Source organism: Pyxicephalus adspersus, chromosome 8, assembly GCF_032062135.1.
Source record: "Pyxicephalus adspersus chromosome 8, UCB_Pads_2.0, whole genome shotgun sequence".
In the NCBI taxonomy this organism is placed as follows: Eukaryota; Metazoa; Chordata; class Amphibia; order Anura; family Pyxicephalidae; genus Pyxicephalus; species Pyxicephalus adspersus.
Window position 1 is genome coordinate 69,471,510 of NC_092865.1, and position 23,548 is coordinate 69,495,057.

Here is a 23,548-nt window from a genome sequence, read left to right on the forward strand (position 1 = left end):
TAATTAAAGAAAAATACAGCCTGTGTGTCTCACCGTCTCAGACAACAACTGGGACTCCTGGCAGAGGCGGCAGAGAAAAGAGTTGGGCTCCTGGCACAGGGTTTGTTTTGTAGTGAGGAAGACTGTGCCTCCTACATTGAGACGCACCCATTTCCCCCCCTCGAAAGCTGTCCGCTGTATGCCAATCTCTCCGGGAGCTATATAGTGCGGCACCTGCATCATCTTCTTATCTGTTTCCTGATTTAATGTAGTCTCTGGTACCTCTGGTATTCTGGAACAATTCTCTGAAATGACTTAGATGCTAAGGCAGACCAAGAATCTGTATCCTGATAAATACGGTAACTCCAGCTTCTCCAGAACTCCGTGACCTTATACAGTACCAGAGGCGTTATCTTTTTTTCTGTGGCTAATTACTTTTTAATCGTTTAATTCCTTTCTTCACCAGCGCTGCTGTTGCTCTCGTTTGTCTCCCACTGTGGCTGAATACCACACCCTCTCCCAAGGGACAGGTTGTCACCGCAGGTGTACTCTAGTCAGATACCTCTTAGAGCCTCTTCAGGTCCCATCTGTCATTGGATCAGGTTTCTCACCTCCGCAACAAGCTTGTCAGTAGCAACCGCTATTCTGGTCCTTCTAGGAATCCCAAACATATTAACACATCCTGGACACATTGTACATTAACACAAGTTTATGTTAAAAGAAAAGCAAAAAGCAGTGTTATCTACCTGGAAGAACACAGGATATTTAATACAAATTACTAAATTTTAATTTAATCATATAGAAAAAAATGTTTAAGTGGTAGTTAATGATTCTCTAATTGTAAGGGGTCATTTAACTGCAGGTTTGTATTTTATTTGGAACCTGGTAATCTTGACCTCCTAGGCAATTCTGCTCCTAGGGTGACAACACTTACCCATGTGTGAGAAGAATCCTTGCAGAAGAAGCGTTGTCATACTAGGTTGCTTGATCTTGCTGCAGAATAGAACAAAAGCTACAACATATATAAAACATATCCAACACAATAGAACATAGTACCTCTTATGTTCAGTTTCAGTTATCAGCAAGATCCAGGCTTCAGGATTTATAATTTATATGGGGTATACTGCCACCAAATACCGGCATAGTGATGTGCACCCATGGCTACGATACAGCTCAGCCAAGCTGAATTTTAAATAAAGCCATGGTAGGAAGTGGGGCAGGGAAGTCATTGCCCATTTTACTTGGGTGTACAAGGTATTTTATCTTGTTTAGGCAGGTGAACAAGCTTGTGTGTGTGATAGAGGGGTGGGGAATAGTGGAAGACAAGTATAGATGGAGTGGCTAAAAAGGTAACACGAAACTGCGTATTTCTTAATGATCAAGTGTCATAAAATATAATCAATGTGCAACCACTTCCATGGTTTTCTATATGCTTAAGAAGTCAGATATAGCCATATATGTGGACAGCCATAGCTAATAAAAGATCAGTGGGGGCAGGCAAACCTTAAATCTATGCACATGGCTGCAGAACGATCTACTGACATGGATCTCTTCAAATGAGCACATTTTGTCATGCACATGTGCAAACGGCCCTGGCCTTAGACTTACAGAAGGCAGGAAATGTGTAACAAAAGCAAACGGGTCAATCTACCTGTTAACTGAATGGTGATCAGATCAGAAATCCTGATAAGTAACTAACCTGCTTGAAATGGCCAACTTATACCCATGATTTATTGGAATAACTTGAAAAGGAACTTGTGAGTAGAATAGAAATACCATTTGCCATCGTCCTCTTGATTTTTCAGGTGTAGGATCAAGAGCTATCATCAATACCTAGTACATCATCAGGTAGTGAAGCCAGGATCCGAATGACTTCATTTCTGTCCCCATAGGTTTATTGTGTTTCATTAGTAATTTATACATCAAACTACTGGGATAAGGATCTAAACTGACCACAGATTTTATAGTTTTTATCACCTGCTTCATTGGTCTCCCAAGCTGATCACAGATAAAAATGATAAAAGCTCACAGATAAAAGATCCCACTTACAGCGGACCTAAACTCAAAATGTTTACTTTACATAGACAGGTAGACAACCCCTTTGTTTAAAAATTGTATTTTTTTTTTTTTTTGCAGCCCCTCTCCTTTGTCTTGATCTCTGCGGCATGCATCACGGGAGGCTCTTGGCTGCTACTTCTGCGCCCTCAGCCCTTTCATTAATGGAAGAAAAAATTGCTGATCTCATGTATGTGCAGGGACATTGGCAAGCTTTTTTCCCCATCTACATTGCCCGATCTCGCTCCTGCACAGTGTGAGATCATTTGACGCAGGAAGAAGAACCCAGAAGATTTCGGCACGGGCTGAGACGGATACAGGGACGACGTAGGGCCCAAACGAAGACAACCCCCGATGGATAGATGGATCTGAGGGTTTAAAGGCAAGTATTTTTTTTTTTGTTTTAAGACTAGTTCCGCTTTAAGATTTGTACCAACGATAAATAATTGTTGCCCAAGACAAACATTTGTGATCGCTTTGGGTGAAATTCTAGAGTGTGTAAAGCAGTCCTCTGATGTCAATTAACAAACCACAATGGTGAATCACTAAACAACTGAGCGGGGATGATTACAGTCATATCCTATAGAGGAAGGAACAGCAGGTGCCTCCTACTTGTCCTTCCCCCTCCATAGAACTAAACAGTACTCCGTCGTTCTACTGTCCCTGGAAACAATCAAGAAAGATTGTTCCCAGCAACAGAAATGTAATTTCTGTATGTAACAAATTACATTAGCAGGATCTTGTTACAAAACAATGTGGAGAAAGTGCAGAGCAACCTTTTTTTTTACCTTAAAAGTTACAGAAAGTAAAAAGAAAAAAGAACTTTCTTAAAATGATTCCATGAGTATTGAGCAAATCTAATCATGAACTCTCATTTGTGTTGTGCATCACCCCATTCCCACCCCACGATCAGAAGGACAGAGTATTGTACACATGTGACATGTTTCTTCCATTTACTCATGTACAAGGCTGTAGGAAAAGGTTTCCTTTAAAGTCACTATGTCATAAAAAGGATACATACACACATTAGGTATGTCACTGGAAATTATCTTTCCTAATAGTTTTCAGGCACAAACGCTGTACACAAGGTGCTGCTCTGTTCCATGGAGGGGGAGGATGAATGAATGAGGAAAGTACAGCCACCGTCCATGCTTATTCATTCATTGATATGTAGGAATGGATTGGTGAACAGATCAGTGAACAGCTATACACATACACTAGGTTTTCATCCAAGATGATCATGATCAATTCTTCTAGTGTATGTACATAGCTTAACTCTAACCAGCCAAGAGTTTTCCTATGACAAATGCAATTTATAAATCAACAACCTTTTTGGTCCATAGTCAAGGCTTAACCAGGCTGCATTTGCCAAACAACAAACATATAATAAGTAACTATGTGATAAATAATTACGTGCAGAGCATAAACTAAAAACAACTTGGGTAGAACATTGATTTGTTGAATCTCTTTATTATTACATTGGCCCCAATCACGTTTTTCAACCAGATTTAATTGGCAATTAACAACATAGAAATTCAAATTTTCTGTGCTTCTATTAACAAAATAAATCTCCCCAACTTCAAATAAGAAACCTTTATAATTGTGCATTTACAAAGTACCAATAAACGGAAATATGAGCAAACTGCAGCAGTTTAGATTTTCAAAGTAGTCACTAATATTAGGTGCAGTTGATCCCCTCTCCCCACCCATGACAGCCAATCACAAAGCAGGAAGATGAGGAAACACATGGAACAACCTAAATCTAAGACAATACTTGATTAAGTATGCACACTAGATGACTTTCATGATGGTTCTCCTAGGGTGAAAGTGCAACAGTCCTGTGTTGTTCACCGATCATTCACGGAGTATTGACGAACAACCACTATACATTTTTCTATAGAGGAAGACACAGTGGGGTGCCATCTACCCATCCAACCCCTGCCCTCTCCATAGAACAGAACTGTGTGTAAAGAGCTCATTCATTCTTCTGTTCTTATTCTAGAAACTATAAGAAAGATAATATCCAGCAATGGAAATCCAACGTGTACGTAGCCTTTGCAGGAAACAGTCCAACCCATAAAAATGGCCACCACTCAGATCATTTATACTTAGTATATACCTGGCTTTTAGATGCCCATTTCCATTAACGATTTTTAAACAATGGGAATACTATCCCAAATGATCCATCAGCAAACATGAGAATCTCTGTTTGTTACATTTCATTTCAATGACAAAAATATTTGATTGTTCCAATAAAAAATAATCATCCCTTCCCTAAAAACAGTAAAACTTTACCCCAATAAAACCATCACAGATGACTGTCTAAACTTTACCTGCATCACCAATGATTTCAGCTTCATTAACCATTACCAAAAAAGCCCCCTCCAGACAAAAAAAAGGAAGCCCTACTAGTTTATTCTTCTTTCAACCGTACTTAAAGCAAAATTGCACATACTAATGTTAAAAGTAATGCAGAAAAATAAACCTGTGCCAAAAACAGAGATATGTGAGTTTGCATCTATCTTGGCGGCGTGACCAAATTATTGGTCATTTCAGTTTAAAAAGAGATCCTGCCACTAACTTTTAGGTAAATTATTTGTAATGCTTGCTGCAGCATTTTCCTTTACATTTTTTTTCACTAGTAGTGTGCGTTTTTTCTTGCATCAGCAAAAGTCAATTACTCAGGATAGAGTCTCCTTCCTCCTTACTTTTCATGACCTTCTTCTCTTCTGTGTCTGGTTGCTGTCTATGGTGGCCCAGCTCCTCCAGCCCTCACAAAACCTTTTATTGCAGCTGCTAAGGGAGAACCAAAATAATACTTTATATTGTTATGTTATATATGTAAATAGTATTATGTGAGGAACAGCTCTGAGACTACCCAGGTACCCCACATGCAGGATGGCAAGACCTTGCAACAGTCTCAAACGTACATGTAAAAGCCTCCCTCTTGTAAATAATGTGCATAAAACACATATGCACATATTATCTTATGGGATGATTGATGTTGATATGAATAGTCTTGCAGCAGGGATTCTTTAACAATAGCAGCTCCCTTTTTTAATTTAGGATGACAGGACAATTGTTACTTGTGTTCCAGCAATTCTATCACGTTAGCAAACAGAACGCTGCTATTGCTGACCTCCTTCTAAAGTCCTAAATGCTTGGCTGTCATGCTAAGCTTTGTATACAGAAGAGGACTTTTGACTTTTCTATGAATTTACTAACTTGCACAAATCTTTCTGGTCAGTAAAGTAAAGTGGACCTAAACTCAACATTTTTACTTTACACAGAAGGGTAGACAACTAAAAGTAAAAAATGTTTTTTTTTTGGGTGCAGCAATGACCCTTTAGGAGGCCATGGCGATCAAGACCTGTGCAGTGCGAGTTCAGGTAACGTAGCAACAAGACGGAAGAGAAGATAAAAGATGGCGGCACGCCAGGAGGAATCCCAGGACAGCGTGGGACATGATCGCAAGAAGGACCAGCACCATCAAGGAATCTGCGGGATTAAAGGTCAGTGTAATTTTTTAGTTCAGTTTAACTAGTACTACAACTACTACTACTTTAAAATGCACCTAAATTCACTAACAAAAGGTCATCAGGAGATGGTTGAGATTTTGGCAGAAGAACTTTTCCTTGGCTCCTAGTGGCATGTGCCATGCAACAGTCAGATCCCAGGAACAATGTAACTTCTGCACATGTGCAGGAGTGATAAAATTGATTGCCGTCCAATGGCTCAAGAGGATAAAAATGGACCCATAAATCCACCAATTAGCTGACGGTGAAGATAGTGGACTCAGAGGATGCAGAAGTGACAATTTCCTGGACCCTGTTACAGACGGAGAATCTACAAAAAGGTAAATGTGAGCCAAAGAATGCTGTGCTATGCTTATGGTAAACCCACAAGAATGAAGAATTAGATCCACTTTAAAGTATGAAAGAGAGGGAGTGAGTCTCATGCATGAACCTAGCATTGTCCTATGACAGGTTCTCTTTAAACAGTACAGATATTAAATGAAACCTTGAGATGTACAAGGAGAATATATTCTGCCAGCTATTTGCCAGCCAGACTAAATGAGAAAAAATGTCAGTACTACACAGCAAACAATCAGAATAAAACCTGCATTTAATGTTTAATGTGACCAGTGATGTAGTGCAAGAAAAGGAGATCTTCCATTGAACACACCATCAACTCTAAAATCTGGCTTAAGAAAAAAACTAATTGGGCAAAGAAGCAAAGCTGCAGTGTTTGCTGGATAGCATTGGAGTTTCACAAACTGGTTTTGCCTATTGAATGGAATTTTTCTTGAAAGAAATACATATCTCCCCCACAAGGTGTAATTATTGGGTCTGATAAGTCCCGAAGACATTGCATACTTTCCTGGCTTGAAACGAAAAGCTCCTTTCTATATTATAGCTTTAGATTTATCAGCTCTTCAATGACTACAAGCAGATACGTTGTATAGGAAAGAATTAAGGCACATGTTAGCAGTGTTGTAACATAGCAAAGAGTTTCATATGTGAGCAAGTTCACCAGCCAATGATAGCACACAGGCTATACATGTTCAGCAGCTTGTGAAGATCAGCAAGTTCACAGGTCTTCATAAGCAGGATGTACAAGTCACTTACAAGGTCTTTCCCCTGCCCTCTGACACAACATCTTCTGGCTTGGCACGCATGTACCACTCAACCCAAGAACCGTCATATATGGCAGTGTCTTCTTTACCACAAAGAAAAGCAGCAAGAGCCACGTGGCAGGCAGTGACTCCGGAGCCACAGGATGCCACTAGTGGTTTTGACAGGTCGATGCCTTTCTCTTTGAAAATACGTCGGAGTTCCTCAGGAGACTTCTCATAACCTTCTTCTGTGAGGAAGCTTGGAAAGGGGATGTTCACTGAACCAGATATGTGACCAGGCTCAATTCCTGAAAAAAAGAACAGAATGTATTACAGTGTAATGATTATCCAATCATGTGCAAATCAAATAATTACACAAGTATTTTTTCATCAACTATAACATTAGAGTGACTATAACATTTTTCACCAGGGAAGAAGTGGCTGTCCAATATTTTTATGTGAAATACATGAAATACACAATGCACTGAGCGTATTCAGCTACCAGAAGCCTGCACTTCTGGTGTGTTGCTGTATGGAGGATGAGGCTACCTCCAGGGTAAGATTGCTCCCCTAAAATAGTCCTTGCAATGTATATGAGCCAGGTTGTATGCTAATGCCTAAATACTGGGGACTTTATGTACTGTTCACTGCATGCAGCTAAATAAAGAGGTGCCAGTAGGTAAAGAAATGTATGCAGAGCTAGGAGGCAAAAAAAATGTTTTCATCTGTGGGGGTCATAAATGTATAATGTAAGTATCCTGATTTCTAGCTCTTTGCGCTTAACCACTACTAGGTAACAGATCAAGCATGTGAAACACTAAGTAAAGGTCGCCTATACTGGATGGACAGCCTGAGGTTGGGTCCACAAAAGTGGACAGGCAAATGCAACATCCATGACTTGTTATACTAGTTAGAACAATTAACTACCTGAAAGGCAAAGGCAACATACTGCATTGGGGATCAGCCATTTTTGTACCGCCAATAGGTTACAATCCAGTGCTAGTTCAGGAAAGCTTTGTATTGATCGCTTTGTTATTCAAGACAAAACAAAATTTGCTTAGATAGGGTTTTCTGTGCACATTGGTCTCTGAGCTTCATTCTTTTACTACCTAGGTACAAAGCAGTTTTTCACCTTAGAAACACAGATAAATGCAATGGATGCAAATGAAGAGTAGCCTTTGTGACAACATGGCCCATAATAATTTACGGAGGACCATCTCCTTCACTTTCTGTAAGAAGGCATCTAAAGCTATCAACAGGAACTGGAAGCAAAAAGCACCAATGCATCCTCACCTTCCCGGGGCTCCGGGTCAACTCCTCGGAACCTTCCTTCCACTCTGGCATCCACCATTTGAATCGTCCTGTTCTCAACATTTTCCACCATCTCCTCATGCTCCACAACTTGAGAAGTGTCCAACTTTGCTTGAAACTCTACTGGCTCTGGACGCAGTTCCTTCCCTGATTTTACTGGATGTCCTTCCTTTATCCAAGCCTTTAGACCACCATCCAAGACGGACACTTGTGGATGTCCAAAAACCCTAAACATCCACCACAGACGAGGGGCACTGAACGAGCCAAAATCACTGGCGTCGTACACCACAACATGATTGTTGTTAGAGACTCCAAGTTTTCCAGCATATTCAGCAAACTGGTCAGCACTGGGAAGCATGTGGTCATACGGGGAGGTGCGGTCACTGCAGACATCTATGTCAAAGAAGTAGGCTCCAGGAATGTGACGCTCCTTGTATTCACGCCATGGGTCACGTCCGGTTTTGGGGAGATGCCATGACGCATCGAGAACCCGAATATTTGATCTGAGGGCAGAACCAGCTCGCAGAGTGTCCAAAAGCCAGCGAGGGGAAACCAAAGCTCGGGGCAGAAGTTGATGGGTCATGATGAAGGTCCTATAAGAAATAAAAAATAAATAAATAAAAAAAATCTATGAAAAACAATAAACTACCTAACAAAACAGCTGGAGAAATCGCAACAAAATCCAATATGGGCCATGTTCAGACAAAACAACATTATCTGAATATAGTAAGGAAGGAAACCCTTTTTTAATTGGTATTTCTGTCATTTATCATTATGTCATTATCTTACATTACCACAAAAAGGAAGGGTTGGGATCAATGACAGGATTTATCATTTGTCTGAATCCCTGTAAAGAGGATTTCCACTGAAACGGAATGTCTTCTTACACTCTCTGTGATGTCTCCCCCTTCCTAAATTAAGTAGATGAACCTTTAAAATGGATAAAAATACAACTAAACGTACCCCCACCTTCTGCCAATGGTGCCCAGATGGAGATGGGGTTACAGTCCTTTTGGGAAGATTGCTGTGGAATGCAGAGCAGCTGAAATCTTATGAGAAGTTGCTCTTGCACGAACTGGAATATCTTACAGAATTTTGCCTGGTCTGCATTCCACAAGAATCCACCCAGAAAGACGGACAACCAATGATATGGAAGGTGGATATTTCCATGTAGGTGTAGATGATTTGGAGAAGGGGTGAGGTCTCAGAGAGAACCTCCTGCCCAGGTAAGGGGTGTCTGACCATAAAAAATGTCAAAAGAAATCCCCTGATTCGGGATACAGACAGCACTTAACACCTTACAAGGTTCTAATTCATTCATCTAAAAAGATGAGCTGGAGTTGGGCTTTAACATTGTGGTTTTGTTTTCCTAGCCTGACATTCTCTGGTTTCCAAGTTTACATTTGGTGCTTCTCCTTTCTAACAGCAGGAGATTACCTGCATTGCATTTCACGTGTACTGTCCTTTGGATGCATATAACGGTGCTAGAAGAATTGAGTTAGGGTTTTACAAGGGGTATATACATTAATTTAATAAAACTGCTCTTCCTCCTATCATTTATAAGAGATTACCATACTATTACTAACAGAGATGCTTCTGGGTTCCTAGAGTGGTTTCTCTCTAGCTCCTTTTAGTCGGAGGCACCACCTGGCAATATTAAGCAGCCATCCGGCTGTTTTTGGGTGGTTACTGATCAGTTGGAATTTCACACACAATAGAATGGGAGATATGTAGTGGTGGGAAGTAGTGATGGTTTCAAAAGACAGAAGATCGGTAGGCAAGTTTGAAAAAATTGGTTTTGAGGGCACTTTTAAATGAGCAGAAAGTAGGAGCAAGCCGAATAGGACGAGGAAGACTAATCCTATTGTGTGCCACTTCTCTCACCTCCTAGATTGTAAGCTCTTCGGGGCAGGGTCCTCCTCCTGTGTCCCGGTCTGTATCTGTCCGTCATTTGCAACCCCTATTTAATGTACAGCGCTGTGTAATATGTTGGCGCTTTATCAATCCGGTTTATTAATAATAATAATAATGTTACCAATGGTCGCTGTTCTGTGGAGAGTGTAAGGAAGTGATTAGCATTCCGCTGTGTTCTCCTCCATTGAAATGCACAGTGCTCATCCCCAATTTCATTTTCCATTTATTGATCCACTATGATGGATGATAAACAAATCGGGGAACCGTTGTACACACAGGTCAGATTTTTGCCCGAGATGAGTGCCGTTGTCCCATATGGGAATAATTTGACGTGTGCACAAATCATGCTATTACACCCGACATATTAACTGAGCAACAAATTCAACGATCCTTCCGTTAAATTGTGATAACACAGAACATGATCTATTCTTCTATGCAGTCCATTGGTTGGCTAATTCTCACCATAATATGGCTGAATGAACAGCTGTCCAATGGTTACAGCCTTGCTTTATAATTGGAATATACGTTTTATGGTTAACTCAAAACCTCTATCCATCTGGTCCAGAATACCATTGGACCCCCATGCTAGACTAAAAACTGTCCAAGGAACAAATAATCATAATGTTGTATATGAAGACTCGTTTTTATAGGAAATCTACATAATTTCTGATTAGTGCACGGTATCATTTCTATGTTTTTAGATAATGTAGATTCTACCAGCTAAAACTAGAATTTACAAATCTTCAGCTTTCCGACGTACATCATTATGCCAGTTTACAATGAATTGCTGTAAAATCTGCAGACTTGCACATTCTGGCAATGTTTAAAAAGGTTACCATTGTACACTAGAGAAAGTTGAACTAACGACAAGCAATATCCCAGCAATAAACTCATTTTCTTTGTCAACCGAGTTCAGGGTTCACTATAAAAGAGCAAAGAACAGCGGTGTTATCAGTCTGTGTACTGTGCAGTCTGGGCTACAGCAAATAAACACAGCCGGTGGAATGGAATGGGCAAATTTAATAAATGCTAAACATGCGTTGATAAGGGGGTTAGTGAGAGGTATTTGGAGCACAGACTGGAATAAAAAACAAATTAATGATTATTATTATGTTTTTGTACAGTATATTAGACAGCACTTTCCGCAATCCACATCAATAACAGTCTTTGGATTAACTCCCAATCTCATGTTCCTACCATAGCTGAAGCCTAATGTCCCATCGCCTAAAGCCAAATAACCGTCCAGTTTGTTTTTTGATGAAGGAAGGAACTGAGTACCTAGATCAGCGGCGTCAACTCAATTCACAGGGGCTGAAAAACACAGGCTAAGTGTCCGGTGGGACTTTTTATTTAGATCCATAGTGTTAGTAGAAGTTTAGATCCTTCCTCACCCTAAGACATCATATCACACGCCATTAATCTGAAAATAAGAACACGCTTGTCTTCGTGAAGTGTGAACATATTCACTTTCCCAGCTTTCGGTAAATAGTCGCTCTTCTGCATCAACTTTTCTCTTGTTGGACATTTTGGGAGTGATTGCTTATTTGCGGCTGCAAATGTCAGGCACTTGGATGCGGCACTGTCACCACGGGCCACATAAGACTGCCAGAAGGGCCGGATTTGGCCTGCGGGCCTTGTGCTTGCCACCTGTGGCCTGGAGGAAAGCCATGAAAATAAAAGGTTTTGCCCGGGGGACACTCACTATCTTGGGATCCTAGTGATATAAGGTGAAAGTAGTAGCTATCATAGTTCCATCACCACAATTATGGACATTTCATGGAGCTGGTCAATATTTACTTTCACTGATAAAATATAAACGTTTGAGATGGTTTTAGATATAAATGACTTTGTGTCTGTTTGCCCAGCCATGATCAACTACATATAAGCAGTGCTGATATCACTGGTCTGTATGGGCAATGGTTGGCACCTTGAGCTGATGAGTTGGGTAGACATACAGAGGATGACATTCACTATTAACCCCAAAGGGAACCTAATTGCCTGCCAGCTATGCTGCCCACGGACTTCAATACCTTCATAGTGACTAAGCTTAACAAGAACGGAAATCACAAAAGTCAGACGTCCTTCTCTTCACAGTTAGGTAGTCTGAAGGTCCGGGCAGACTGCTCTTCCCAGGAGAAGACGTCAATGGCAGCTTACAGCTCACGAAACCTAGGCCGATGCAGTTATCAAAGTCCTTTACAAAATTTAATGTAAGCTGGGTGGGAAGAAGCTGTAGGTGGCCCTAGTATGGTGACCCAACTTTGCAGCAACCACCCAAAAACAGCCGGGTAGTTACTGAAAAATGTTGGGTATCATCTAAAAGGGAGTGGGGAGAACACTGCTGTATGTATGGAACCTGTGTGATCCAAATGTTTCTTATCATAGGTTTAAAGATCTATAAGATAAAAGCATCAATTTACACCCCTAACAGCTGTTTTCACTGCCCCCTCTACACAGCTATACCGAGCCATTCTGATAGGTAGGCATTATTTGCCGCCACATTCCTACAAAGCAGGGTATTTCCAGTAAAACTATAGTACAACTAAGAATTGATTTACATTGGAAGGGTACCAAGCCAATATTCCCTACCCAGCCCAACTCCCTTCCTACTCAAACTACAAACCTCAGTAAAGCTGACACGTCAGCTGATTCTCACCCGAGATAAGCACATAGTTATCATATTATTAATAAACAGGATTTATATAGCGCCAACATATTAGGCAGCACTGTACATTAAATAGGGATTCCAAATGACAGACTCATACAGTGTATAGCAGTCAGGATTGATGAACGAAGATCGGCAACGACCATTGTGCACTCCTATGGAGTGTCACTTGCTTGTCCCCCCGCAGAGCAGAACGACGCGGTGTGTACAGCCCTCATTCATCTTTCACTAGAAACGATCATGAAAGTTTCATCGACAATATTCTGGTGTCCATATGGGGGCTAACACCAGCCCGGCACAACTCTGATGCATTTCACTACATTAGAGGTTTAAAGTGGAAGTAAACTAAAAATAAAAAAATGACACTTACCTTTAATCCCACAGATCCCTCGATGGTGCTGGTCCTTCTTACAATCCGTGCTTTGTAAGAAGGGAGCCGATCCCACTGCGCATGTGTGAGATCAGTATCTCCTTCCCTTTGGTGGAAAAAATGCCCCCTCATGCCTGGGATAGGTAGATGATGTAGGTATCCTGGGCGGCTCTGCGTTCCCATTAAATCTTATATAGGAGAGTTGACTATTGTAAGTAAAGTAAAAATGTTGTAAAAATGAGTTTAGGTAGGCTTTTATCTTTTTATCCCTAATGGAAGTAAAACGCATCAGTAAAATACAAGGAGTGCGGTGTTATGCTAAGTATATAATATTATGCAACAATTTTTGCATAAATTTACAGGATTCCTATTTATTGTACAGCGCTGCGTAATATGTTGGCGCTATATATATCCTGTTTAATAATAATTCTATCTGCCTGTATGCAGAACAGCAGACAAACGCGGCCCGGTCTATGTACATATAGTAGAATGGCAGAAGGCTGCCCGAGGTCACATCATTTTGTATGATTTCTTTGCTGGGCAGCGCCAGGCTTTGTTTACATGCTGAAGCAGTCCAGTGGTGCGCACATCCTAAGTCTATGTAATGCCCAAACTGCTTTTCTTTTGACATGCAATGTAAATGGAATGGTTGGAAGCTCCTGGAAGCAGATAACCAGATCTGCAGGCAGCTGTGGCACAAATTTCAAACAACTACTGCAAGTGGCATTGTGTTTTGGGGAACCACATGGCAATTTGCTGCAGCCACATGCAAAAAACAATTGTCAGCCCCTCTCATACAAATGAATGGGACAGGCTGAGAGCGCAGCTGAGCCTGGGACTGAACGCTGTGGCTCCCTACAGGTGTGAGGGATCTGATTTATATTGCTGTCACCACCAGGTAGATCCCTTCGCTATGGTTCTGGAGACAATTGTAACAGACAAAAGGACGTTTAACCCGCTGAGCAGTAATCCTAAGTGTGGCTCGAGGAAAAAAAAAAAAAATGCTAAAAGCAGTAACCCTAAGTCACACCCGAGGTAGGTAAAAACATTAAAAAATACACTTACCTGGTCCAATCGGCATCCTCCAGCGTCCTGCCTGTCAGGTCCCATCCTCGGGTGATGTCCTCTTCTTCTGATCTTTAGCCAGCGAGTGCACTGACGTTCCCAGTGACATCGGTGCGTGCAGGAGGCGCAGCGGGAAATCCAAAGTTATTTTGTATTAGATTCAATACAAAATAACTGTATTGAAACTAATAAAAGTAACCATTATATTTATACATATATAATATAGGCTACGCAGTGCTCAACCCAGAAATTTTTTTAAGCCGGGTGGAAAGAATTTGTAGGTGGGTGGCAGCCCCTGTATTGTGACCAAACTCTTTAGTAACCACCCAAAAACAGCCGGGTGGTTGCTGAAAAGTACCGGGAGGTGCGCCCAGCTAAAAGGGCCTGGGGAGAACCCTGCTACTGTACAGTTATATTACAGGTTTCACAATGTACTGCTTTAACACATAAATACTGACATAATTAGAATGCTGGGGAGGGTAAAGGTAAATAGAACTATGAATGGGAGGTGATCGTCCTATGGGGACAACTGGCACTGTGCACCAGGACAATTCCCCTTAAGCTAGGTACACACTTCCAATAATTACCGTTAGAAAGCAAACGATTACAACCGATCAATGATTATATTTTGAACGATCGTATTGTGCATAATTCTGTAACAATACAATCGTTCAAATATAATCCACCAATAGTGTCCACATGCTAGATACAGTGTTTCCCCAAAAATAAGACAGTGTCTTATATTTATTTTACCTCTGAAAATCTCATTAGGGCTTATTTTCAGGGGATGTCTTATTTTTCTCACAAAAAATCTATATTTATTCATGTACAAAAATCTGTATTTACCAAAACCTGCAACCAATATTACTATAGAAAGATACCTCTGTGTTACCTGTGACCTGTCAAAATCACAGATTTCTTCTGGTATATACAAGAAGTCATGAATAAGAATGGACAAAAACGAGTAATAAAAAAAACACAGCTTCATAAGCAAACAAGTGCAACATAACAAGAAAATGTGCTGACAATTAACATGTGACTCATAGAGTTACATGTTACATCTGAGTAAAAGCAAAAAAAAAAAATCAATTAATAAATATGCATTGCTGCTAATGAATGAGATACCAGCAAGGACCTTTTGAAAAGAGAATCCACCAACGTCTAGAGCGCTAGAACGCTAGAGTACTGCAGGTTAATTAACCCTGCGATTTCTTCACCCCTTGCTCCAGTGCTTTCTGAAATCTCCTGCTCTCTCTCTCTCTGCTCCCTCCTTCCTCTTGGTATCCCTCCGTGTACCACGTGACCACACCCTCCGAAGAAGCCAATAGGGCTTACTTTCGGGGGAGGGCTTATATTTCACCCTTGCATGATTAGCATGCTAGGTCTTATTTTCGGGGAAACACGGTATGATTGTTTGAACGATACAGGAAGTGACATGTACAGGAGAAAGTGTACCGCAGAAACATGCACGATCACTGAACGGCCGTACACACAATACATAGCGAATGATCGTCGCTCAATCAGATCCGCTGCGACGGTTGTTTCCAGCGACAATCCTCGTGCTCCCTTTTTTGTGAACGCTTTTCGGTCGTTGGTTTCCAATGATAATTATTGGAGGTGTGTACGCAGCTTTACTTCTTGTTGTGACAGCAGGATTGGAAAAAGAAGACTTTATGAAGACAAAACTTGTGTCACCTGCTTCTATTGTATCCAAATATAAAACATCTCACCAAACATTGCAACCAAACCTAAAGCGCACCTAAACTCAACATTTTACTTTACATGGAAGGGTAGACAACTCTTATTTTAAAAAGAGGGGTGCCGCACCTCCCTTCTGTGTCTTGATCGCCGCGGCTGAGCGCAGAGCCTCCCGCCATTCCTACGTCAGGAGACTCTGGCTGCTCCTCCTGGGCATGTGTACCAGGAGCCCTTTTATCAATGGAAGAAAATATTTGCCTAACCTACGCATGCGCAGTGATATCGGCAATCTTTTCCCCATCTACATCACCCGATCTCACGCCTGCGCACTGCGAGATCGGTGACGCAGGAAGAAGCAGCCGGAAGTGGAGAGAAGATGTGGGAGCCGGGAGCTTCCTCTGAAGATGTCGGCCGATGGAAGAAACTTCCCGACAGACAGATCTGCGGGAATGACGTGTGTTTTTGTTTTGGGTTTAGTTTCACTTTAAACTTGAAAAGACACGATCAGGCAGGTTGGTATTTGCAGCAAGGACAGGCAATGTCACTTCCGCCTGTTAGCAATAATTTACCAGATCTCGTCATCTTATTATTATTAAACAGGATTGATATAGCGCCAACATATTACGCAGCACTGTACAATGAATAGGGATCTCTCTCTCCTTCCCTGGATCTCTGGTTATCTTGATTGGCTGCAATGATGGATCCTCTGAGTGGATTCGTCCTCTATAGTCATTGTGTGCACCGCCATGTAAATGGTTTTATTGCAGAAAAGACTTTGCCGTCCCTTCTGCAGTAAAGAAGCGTAAAAAGTTCTGCAGCCTTCCTGTGTCCAATGCACCAATCACATCCCACATGTCAGAGGATGAGCAATGGAATGACGGGGAAGACATCAGATAATAACATTGCAATGACAAGATTTTAATGCGGTAATAGGAACCTATGATTTATAGCCTTGCAGCTAAACTCCAGGAAGATATAAAGGAAACAAAGCCGTCTAATCATGATTCCTCAAATAATGGAGGACAGGAAAGCAGTACAAGGACTTGAATGTGACATGGCATCAGCTTTCTGAAATGCCTCTACAGCAAAGCTCAGCATGGGAGAGAGAAGCAGCACAATGCTGCAGAGCAAACATGGGAGGAAAGCACACTGATAGAAGGAAAGATCAGAGTGACATGCTCATCAAGCTGCATGGAGGATGTGGCTATATCACAGGAATGGTGTTTATAGGTCAGTATTACTGCCCTGTGTACTACACATAGCGCTATAGCAGGCAGGGCACGCTGGTACTTGTTGTGCTTCCAGGGCCCCGCACTATAGTGGCTCGGTCAGGCTGTGTGCACTCACCGCTCGGTGTCTCCTTCCTGCTACGTCAGCTGTCTCCGGTGTCCTTCCTCTCACATCCCGGGTCACTCCCAGCCTGGCCTCCGGCTCTAATCAGCACCCAGCCGAAGCACGTACAGACAGGACACGAGCAGGGGGGTGTGTCACCCGAGCAACACCAATAGCAGGGCGGGAGGAGCAGCTCACTGTATACAGGGGAGAAACCCCTATACACACCACTCACAGCATAGCAAAATACAGCCGGAACCCCCTATATTCTGTAGTAGTATGGTCCCGATGATGATAGAGGAAGAATGATAGACACCTATAAGGAGATGTATTTGGAAACATATGCAAATACCCTAGTCCAATAAGAGAAGGGAATTCTGGGTAATGCCAACCCTCTAAAGGAAAGCCACGCCCACTAAGATAAAATTCACAAAAAAGTCAAATATAATATTAATATCATTATTATTTTTATTATTATTATTATTATTATTGTTGTTATTATTATTATTATTATTATTATTATTATTATTGTTGTTATTATTATTATTATTATTGTTATGATTATAACATCATTATTAATATTATCACCAATATTATTATCATTACTGTTATTATTATTATCATTATTATTAACCACCTGGGCGTTACACTGAGGTCTAGATTTCTGTACCAAAAGCGGTACACTGTTTTTCATTAATTTTTTTTTTAATTGTAGACCTGTAACTTACAGAAATATGTCCGAACAGGGGTTCTAGTAGATAACATGAATATAAAAAAAGTTTGAAACACACAATCATGTAAAAAAAAAAAAAATGTACTTTTAATAAAATTAAATAAAAAACACAAAAATCAGCTTAAACAAGAATACATAAATAAATGAAAAATACTGAAAATGCGATAATTCGGTATAATGTATAGTAATATATTTTTCTAAAACACCTCCCTAGTGTCCGTCACATACCTATAGACAAAACCACATAAATATATTTTGTATTATTTTGTATTGGATTGGATACAGGACTTTGTATTGAATCCAATACAAAATATTTGAATTTCCCTCTACACGACCCTCATCGACGGGCGCACGCACGGACATCATCAGGAATCGCCGAGGGACGCGTACGCGAACGCCGGGTATTCTAATTCTTTCCAAACTTCTGTACTTACATGCAAAAAGTGTTACATTTTTGGCATGGAAATTTATTTTAAATTGTGGGCTATAATTCACCGAATTACTCAATATTACTTATATTTCACCGAAATGTATTAATAAAAATGTTTTCTATATATAAAAAAAAAAAAAATGTAAAAAAAAACTTTAAAAGAAAATAGTGTATAATGAAATTTTATTGTACAGTAGCTTATATAATATATATAATACAATTATATATATATTATATAAAGATTTCTTTGTATTGGACTCAATACAGCTTTTTTATATTGAGCTCAATACAAAGTGATTTGAATTTCCCGCCCCGCCTCCCGCACCGACGCATGCAGCAACGTCACGGGAAACCCCGGAGATCGCCACTGCACTCCCTGGGAGAAGAAGGAAGAGAACAGACGTGTCCGGAGGAGCTGTGGGGACAGGGTTAGTATTATCCTTCAATTGTAATCCGATTGTCATACAATGTATGACAATCGGATTGCAATATAATGTTTGTTTACCCACCTGAGAAAAGTTCGGGTTTAACGGCCAGTATGGACACCCATTGCTGATAATGCTAAGTGCCTGGCTGCCTTCTAATCTGATCACTGGCCAGGAATCAGCATCAATATGGCTCTCCAATCTGCCGTTATCTTCTAGGTGAATATTAAAGTGAAGCCAGTAGGAGAAACGAGAGAGAAAGACAGGCTTTTGCAGGGCAAAACTTTTTTCTTAAAAACTTTAATTTTATTTAAATTATTTATCCTGTTATTAATTATTAATCCTATACACTAAACAGAGTCCTAATGATCATAAAGAAATCAAAACACAATAAAACAACGTGTGCTAGCAGCAAGATATCATTTCCCCACCCGACGTGTTTCGCCCCGCAGGGCTTGTTTAGGGGATTGTGAGACCCTAAAAGTTGTGATGATATATTGTGTAATCAATATAATGAATAGAACAGACGCCTGGTACCGGCTAATGCTCAGGAATACAAATAAGATAAAACCAAAATAGTAGTTTGGACATTTTATTCAGAGAAAGAGATATAAAGGGTATAATATTTCTCTTTCTCTGATTAAAACGTCCAAACTACTATTTTGGTTTTATCTTATTTGTATTCCTGAGCATTAGCCGGTACCAGGCGTCTGTTCTATTCGGTCAAAAGATTCAGCAATTTTACTAAGTAAGCTCTTTATATAGAAATGTATACATATTAATCACTGTATATCCTTTGATTTTTATATAAAAAAGACCAAGGGAAATGAACTGCAGATGAACTCCCAATGGAGAAACTCCATTGAGAGTTCATCTGCAGTTCCACGGCAATACCCGGGCAATAGAGGTTTATTACTGCTAATGCTGGGGATCGCAAACAGTATTCCCAGGAATGAATGCAGCCCTGAGAATCCACTGAGATCCCGGGGCACTAGAGGTTAATTAACCTCTAATGCCGGGGATCGTAATGTTTTCCTCGGTCTTCCGATGGTTTTGCGAAATTGGTTCCCCGAAACTTCGTGGACCCATCGGAAGTTTGAGGAAATTTTTGCGACAATTCCAGAGACCTTCTCGCTCATCCCTATTGCGTGCATTAGATCGGCTCACTGTGCATTTTTGTCTTCCAATAAAGAGAGGTTTAGGTCTGCTTTAGGTTTAACTACACTTTCAAGCCAAAGCCAACCAGGCATTATTTTGTCAGCAATGGCAACTCACATATATATCTGAGCACGGGTTTCTTTAACAGGAAAGAATTGAGAAGGTAGATAAAGAAGGGCTTTTAAGGCATAGAGGTAAGTTAATTTTACTCAGATTGAAAAGCATCCAAAATATACAGAGTACAAGGTATATAAAATATAGTAAAAAAACCACAATAATGGCCCTTGGCCAGAGTTTTTTTTATTACAATCTCTTAGAGTGAACGCATATATTACGGTTGTCTCTGTACCCGACGCGCTTCGCCAGTTGGCTTCCTCGGGGGATTTTTAGAGACTCCTATTTGAAGAAGGATCATTTTTTGTAATGATAGGTGTTTCAACACAAAGAGGATGATGGAAAAGAAGGATAATTTTATCAGAGAGAGTTGTATAAAGCGCCATTCTAATCTATCAGAAACTGGAAGCTGCATTCATCTCATTTCTCTTTACAAATGATATTCTTGGTCTAAAAATAGTGCTCTGGTTTGATGTGTCTTCTGGAGATTATTCTATACAACACCTGATAGAACTACCTGACTACCTGGTCATATTACCCAGCACCCTTTATACAACCTTCTGTTTCCCTGATAAAATTATCCTTCTTTTCCATCATCCTCTATGCGTACAAAGACAACAGTAATATATGCAATCACCCTAAAAGATTGTAATACCTAAAACTCCAAGGGCCATTATTGTTTGTCTTACTAAATTTTATGCACCTTGCACTATGTAAATTTTGGATGCTTTTCAGACAGAGTAAGGACTGTAAAAGTTATTGTATATCAATACAAATTGCAACAAATCATTTTTAACATATTCTGTTGTTAGTATTGATATTTAGCACCATCAAAACCCATGCAAAGTTCTTTCTGGTATTTGTGAGGATATTGCAGTGCAATTAAAAAATCATCCCAAAGTATTTATTTAAAATTCTTTCTTTTCTTACTATTAATTTCTTTTAGGAAACATACAGTCTTTTTATTATTTCAATTAATATGTAATACAGTAAATATTTGATCAACTTCTTATGTAGGTATCATCTGGCTACCAGAAGTATTTCCAACCAAGACTCACACAGAGGATTGTAAAAGCATGATAGTGGGAATTGGGAATGTGCAGACCTCATCATAACAAGAGCTTCAGACCTTTGGTTTGTGTAGGGGCTGCCAGAATCTGGTGGGGTTTTGTCATTACCCCAGAGGGAGGACAAAGGTGGCACAAGGACACAATTGCACCACAACACCTACAGGTAACCCATGCTTTAACAAGGTCATATAATGAAATTTCCTAAAATATTGCATGCTTAAATCTTAAAGCCAATTCATTACAATACAATATCCCATTTTAGTATTGTTATTTATCTCATGAGATAAATTATTTAAATATCATTTAAGGGATGACAGTCACATGAAATGGTGCTCCTGTGGTCCTAGCAAAGCAAGCAGCGGATTCTTGGATGCAGAACACATATCACAGCTCTCCTAGGGCTGTGTGGAGCAATAAGAAGAGCAGAGCTGTCAGGATTATGATTGAATGAGGAAGGAGAAACCCTGATGACGGCTCAGGCGATATCAAGGTTTCCCTTTTTTCTCATCCATTCAGCACTAGAGGTGAATAGGGAGACTTGTCATTATTTACCCTCCAGTGCCTGGGGATCCCACACTGTCAGGAGTCCCACAGCTGTGCTCATATAATGAATGCAGCTGTGGGAATCATCCTTTTATTGTGGAATAACCTGTAAAAAAAAGATTAACAAAGTTACACAAAACACACAGGTCTAATAAAATACTTTAATTTATGCCTTGTCTTATTTAATAAGTAAGGAATAAGTAAGGGGTTTTATGTACCCCTGTACTCATTCCCTGAAATGGTTAAGAGTAAGGCTCATAAACGTAAAAAATGTAAAGACTCATAAACTCATAAATGTAAAATCACAGCAAATCACGGTAAAACACGTCATTGGCAAGTTTTAAAACACTTAAGAACATAAAAATGCATATAAACGTGGTGGGAATGTTTACATGCGTTTTTAAAATAGTGTAGACCCAGGCTTACCCAAACTAACACCAACAGTAAATATCTACTTTGTTCCCATTATATTGATCTCATTGACACAACAATTTTATTGTTTATTTATTTTACATTTGATAATGATTGACAGCTATTTTGCTCTCAGTGATACCAGATGGGCAACTATGTTGCTCCTACCTACTAACACTAATAAGCAATTATTTGTCCCACCTGCTTCAGGTAGATGTAATCTGTGCTACAGAGAAGAAGCAATATCTGCATTTTAGTCACTTTTAATAGTAATAATAGTGTGTTAGAATCAAATGTAAGATGCCAAATTCAGAGGGTATTTCGCATCATCTACCCCATTTTTCCCTAGAAGTTGGATTAAAGGGCCTGGATGCAATTGCTGAGGGTATGTCACTAAACTCTTTATTACTAAAACCCACAGAAAAAAAACTTCCTGTAGGTTTAAGTAATTCCAGCATAGGCAATTTGTGTAAAAATAGGATCTCGACTATTTGCAGGAACACTAGGGGACTAGGGATATTATGTACCCACACATTTCAGTGCTTATCAAATTATCACCTGCTTTTCACCTTCCAAGTTCCCTATTGCCAGTAAGTAGGGATGAGCGAGTGAGATTTGTCATTTCGATCTTGCGGCGAATAGGGCCTTTTTTGCTTACTGAACATGTAAGCGAGAACGGGCGTGTGATTCCCCATGAGGTCGTGTTCTCACTGAACTACCGAGGGAAAAGCAGGAGGCAGGAACAGCGAAAAATTTTGGCGGGAATTGCGGCTGAGAGCAAATAATTTGCTCCCAGGATGCACAGCAAGGCCCAGCAGCCAATCAGGAGAGATCACAGCACAGGCATATATATACAGGGAAGGAGGGAGGGGTTAGTCACTCCATCTTGTGTTCTGTGTATGGGATATACGCAGGGAGGGACGTGGATTGTGACAGGGACAGTATAGGAGCCTTCTTAGTTACTTGTTAGCTGCATGGTTCTGTGTTTTATAGGGCAAATATCCCGTGCGACTGTTTAGTATAGGATATTGTGTTTGTAGAATAGGTTAGGCAGACATCTTTACTTTTACACGAGCTACTAGCTAGTCAGTTTTGTTAAATTGTCAGCAGTCAGTACATTTAGTGTATGGTATATTGTGTGTATTACACTCTTAGGTACTGCTCACTGACTGCACATGCACTGAAGGTACAATTGTGGTTGCTGCTACTTGTAGGGCCACGCATAGCTAGTCAGTTTTGTTAAATTGTCAGCAGTCAGCACATTTAGTGTAATCTATATTGTGTTAGTCATCTTTTTTTCACACTGTACATTCACTAAAGCTAAAAAAAATCAATTGCAGTTCCTATTTACCAAAGAAGACAGTTTGGTACAGTTGAATTTCTGTCCTACTATAAAATAAATACAGATACTTCAGTGTTTCAGGAACTACCTTTTCCTATTTACCAAAGAAGACCTATTGGTACAGGTACATTTCTGGCCTACTGTAAAAAAAAGACAGATATTTCAGTGTTTGATACTTGTTCTTATTTACCAAAGAAACCATTTGGTACAGGTCCATTTTTGCCCGAATAGGTATAAGTTGAGAGGTCGACCCAGGGGAAGGTTTGGCGTTGTGCGACCTGCCTCATCTGGGAGGGGGCATACTCCCCGGGAGTCCGC

General features: G+C 40.3%; 2 protein-coding genes across 3 annotated transcripts in view; both read right to left on the reverse strand.

Moving 5' to 3' along the window:
- KCTD17 (potassium channel tetramerization domain containing 17) overlaps positions 1-3,328 on the reverse strand; it is a 41,623-nt gene extending 38,295 nt beyond the window's left edge. For both annotated transcript variants that reach the window (XM_072421071.1, XM_072421070.1), the window contains exon 1: positions 34-3,328. In XM_072421071.1, the coding sequence (XP_072277172.1) occupies positions 34-222 (189 nt within the window). In that variant the 5' untranslated portion in view covers positions 223-3,328. The remainder of the gene's footprint in view (positions 1-33) is intronic.
- Positions 3,329-3,484: 156 nt separating this feature from the next.
- Positions 3,485-17,265, reverse strand: LOC140337346 (3-mercaptopyruvate sulfurtransferase-like). Its single transcript, XM_072421069.1, has 3 exons — positions 17,020-17,265; positions 7,943-8,553; positions 3,485-6,957 (listed from the first exon to the last, which is right to left on the reverse strand). Exons 2-3 carry the CDS (start codon positions 8,541-8,543, stop codon positions 6,659-6,661), a joined length of 900 nt encoding a protein of 299 aa, XP_072277170.1. The 5' UTR covers positions 8,544-8,553; positions 17,020-17,265; the 3' UTR covers positions 3,485-6,658.
- Positions 17,266-23,548: the final 6,283 nt, after the last annotated feature.

Coding starts and splice junctions, on each gene's coding strand:
- LOC140337346 (XM_072421069.1), bottom strand. CDS start 8,543: ATGACCCATCAACTTCTGCCCCGAGCTTTGGTTTCCCCTCGCTGGCTT. Junction 6,958..7,942: donor TGACCCGGAGCCCCGGGAAG/GTGAGGATGCAT, acceptor TCTTTTTTTCAG/GAATTGAGCCTGGTCACATA.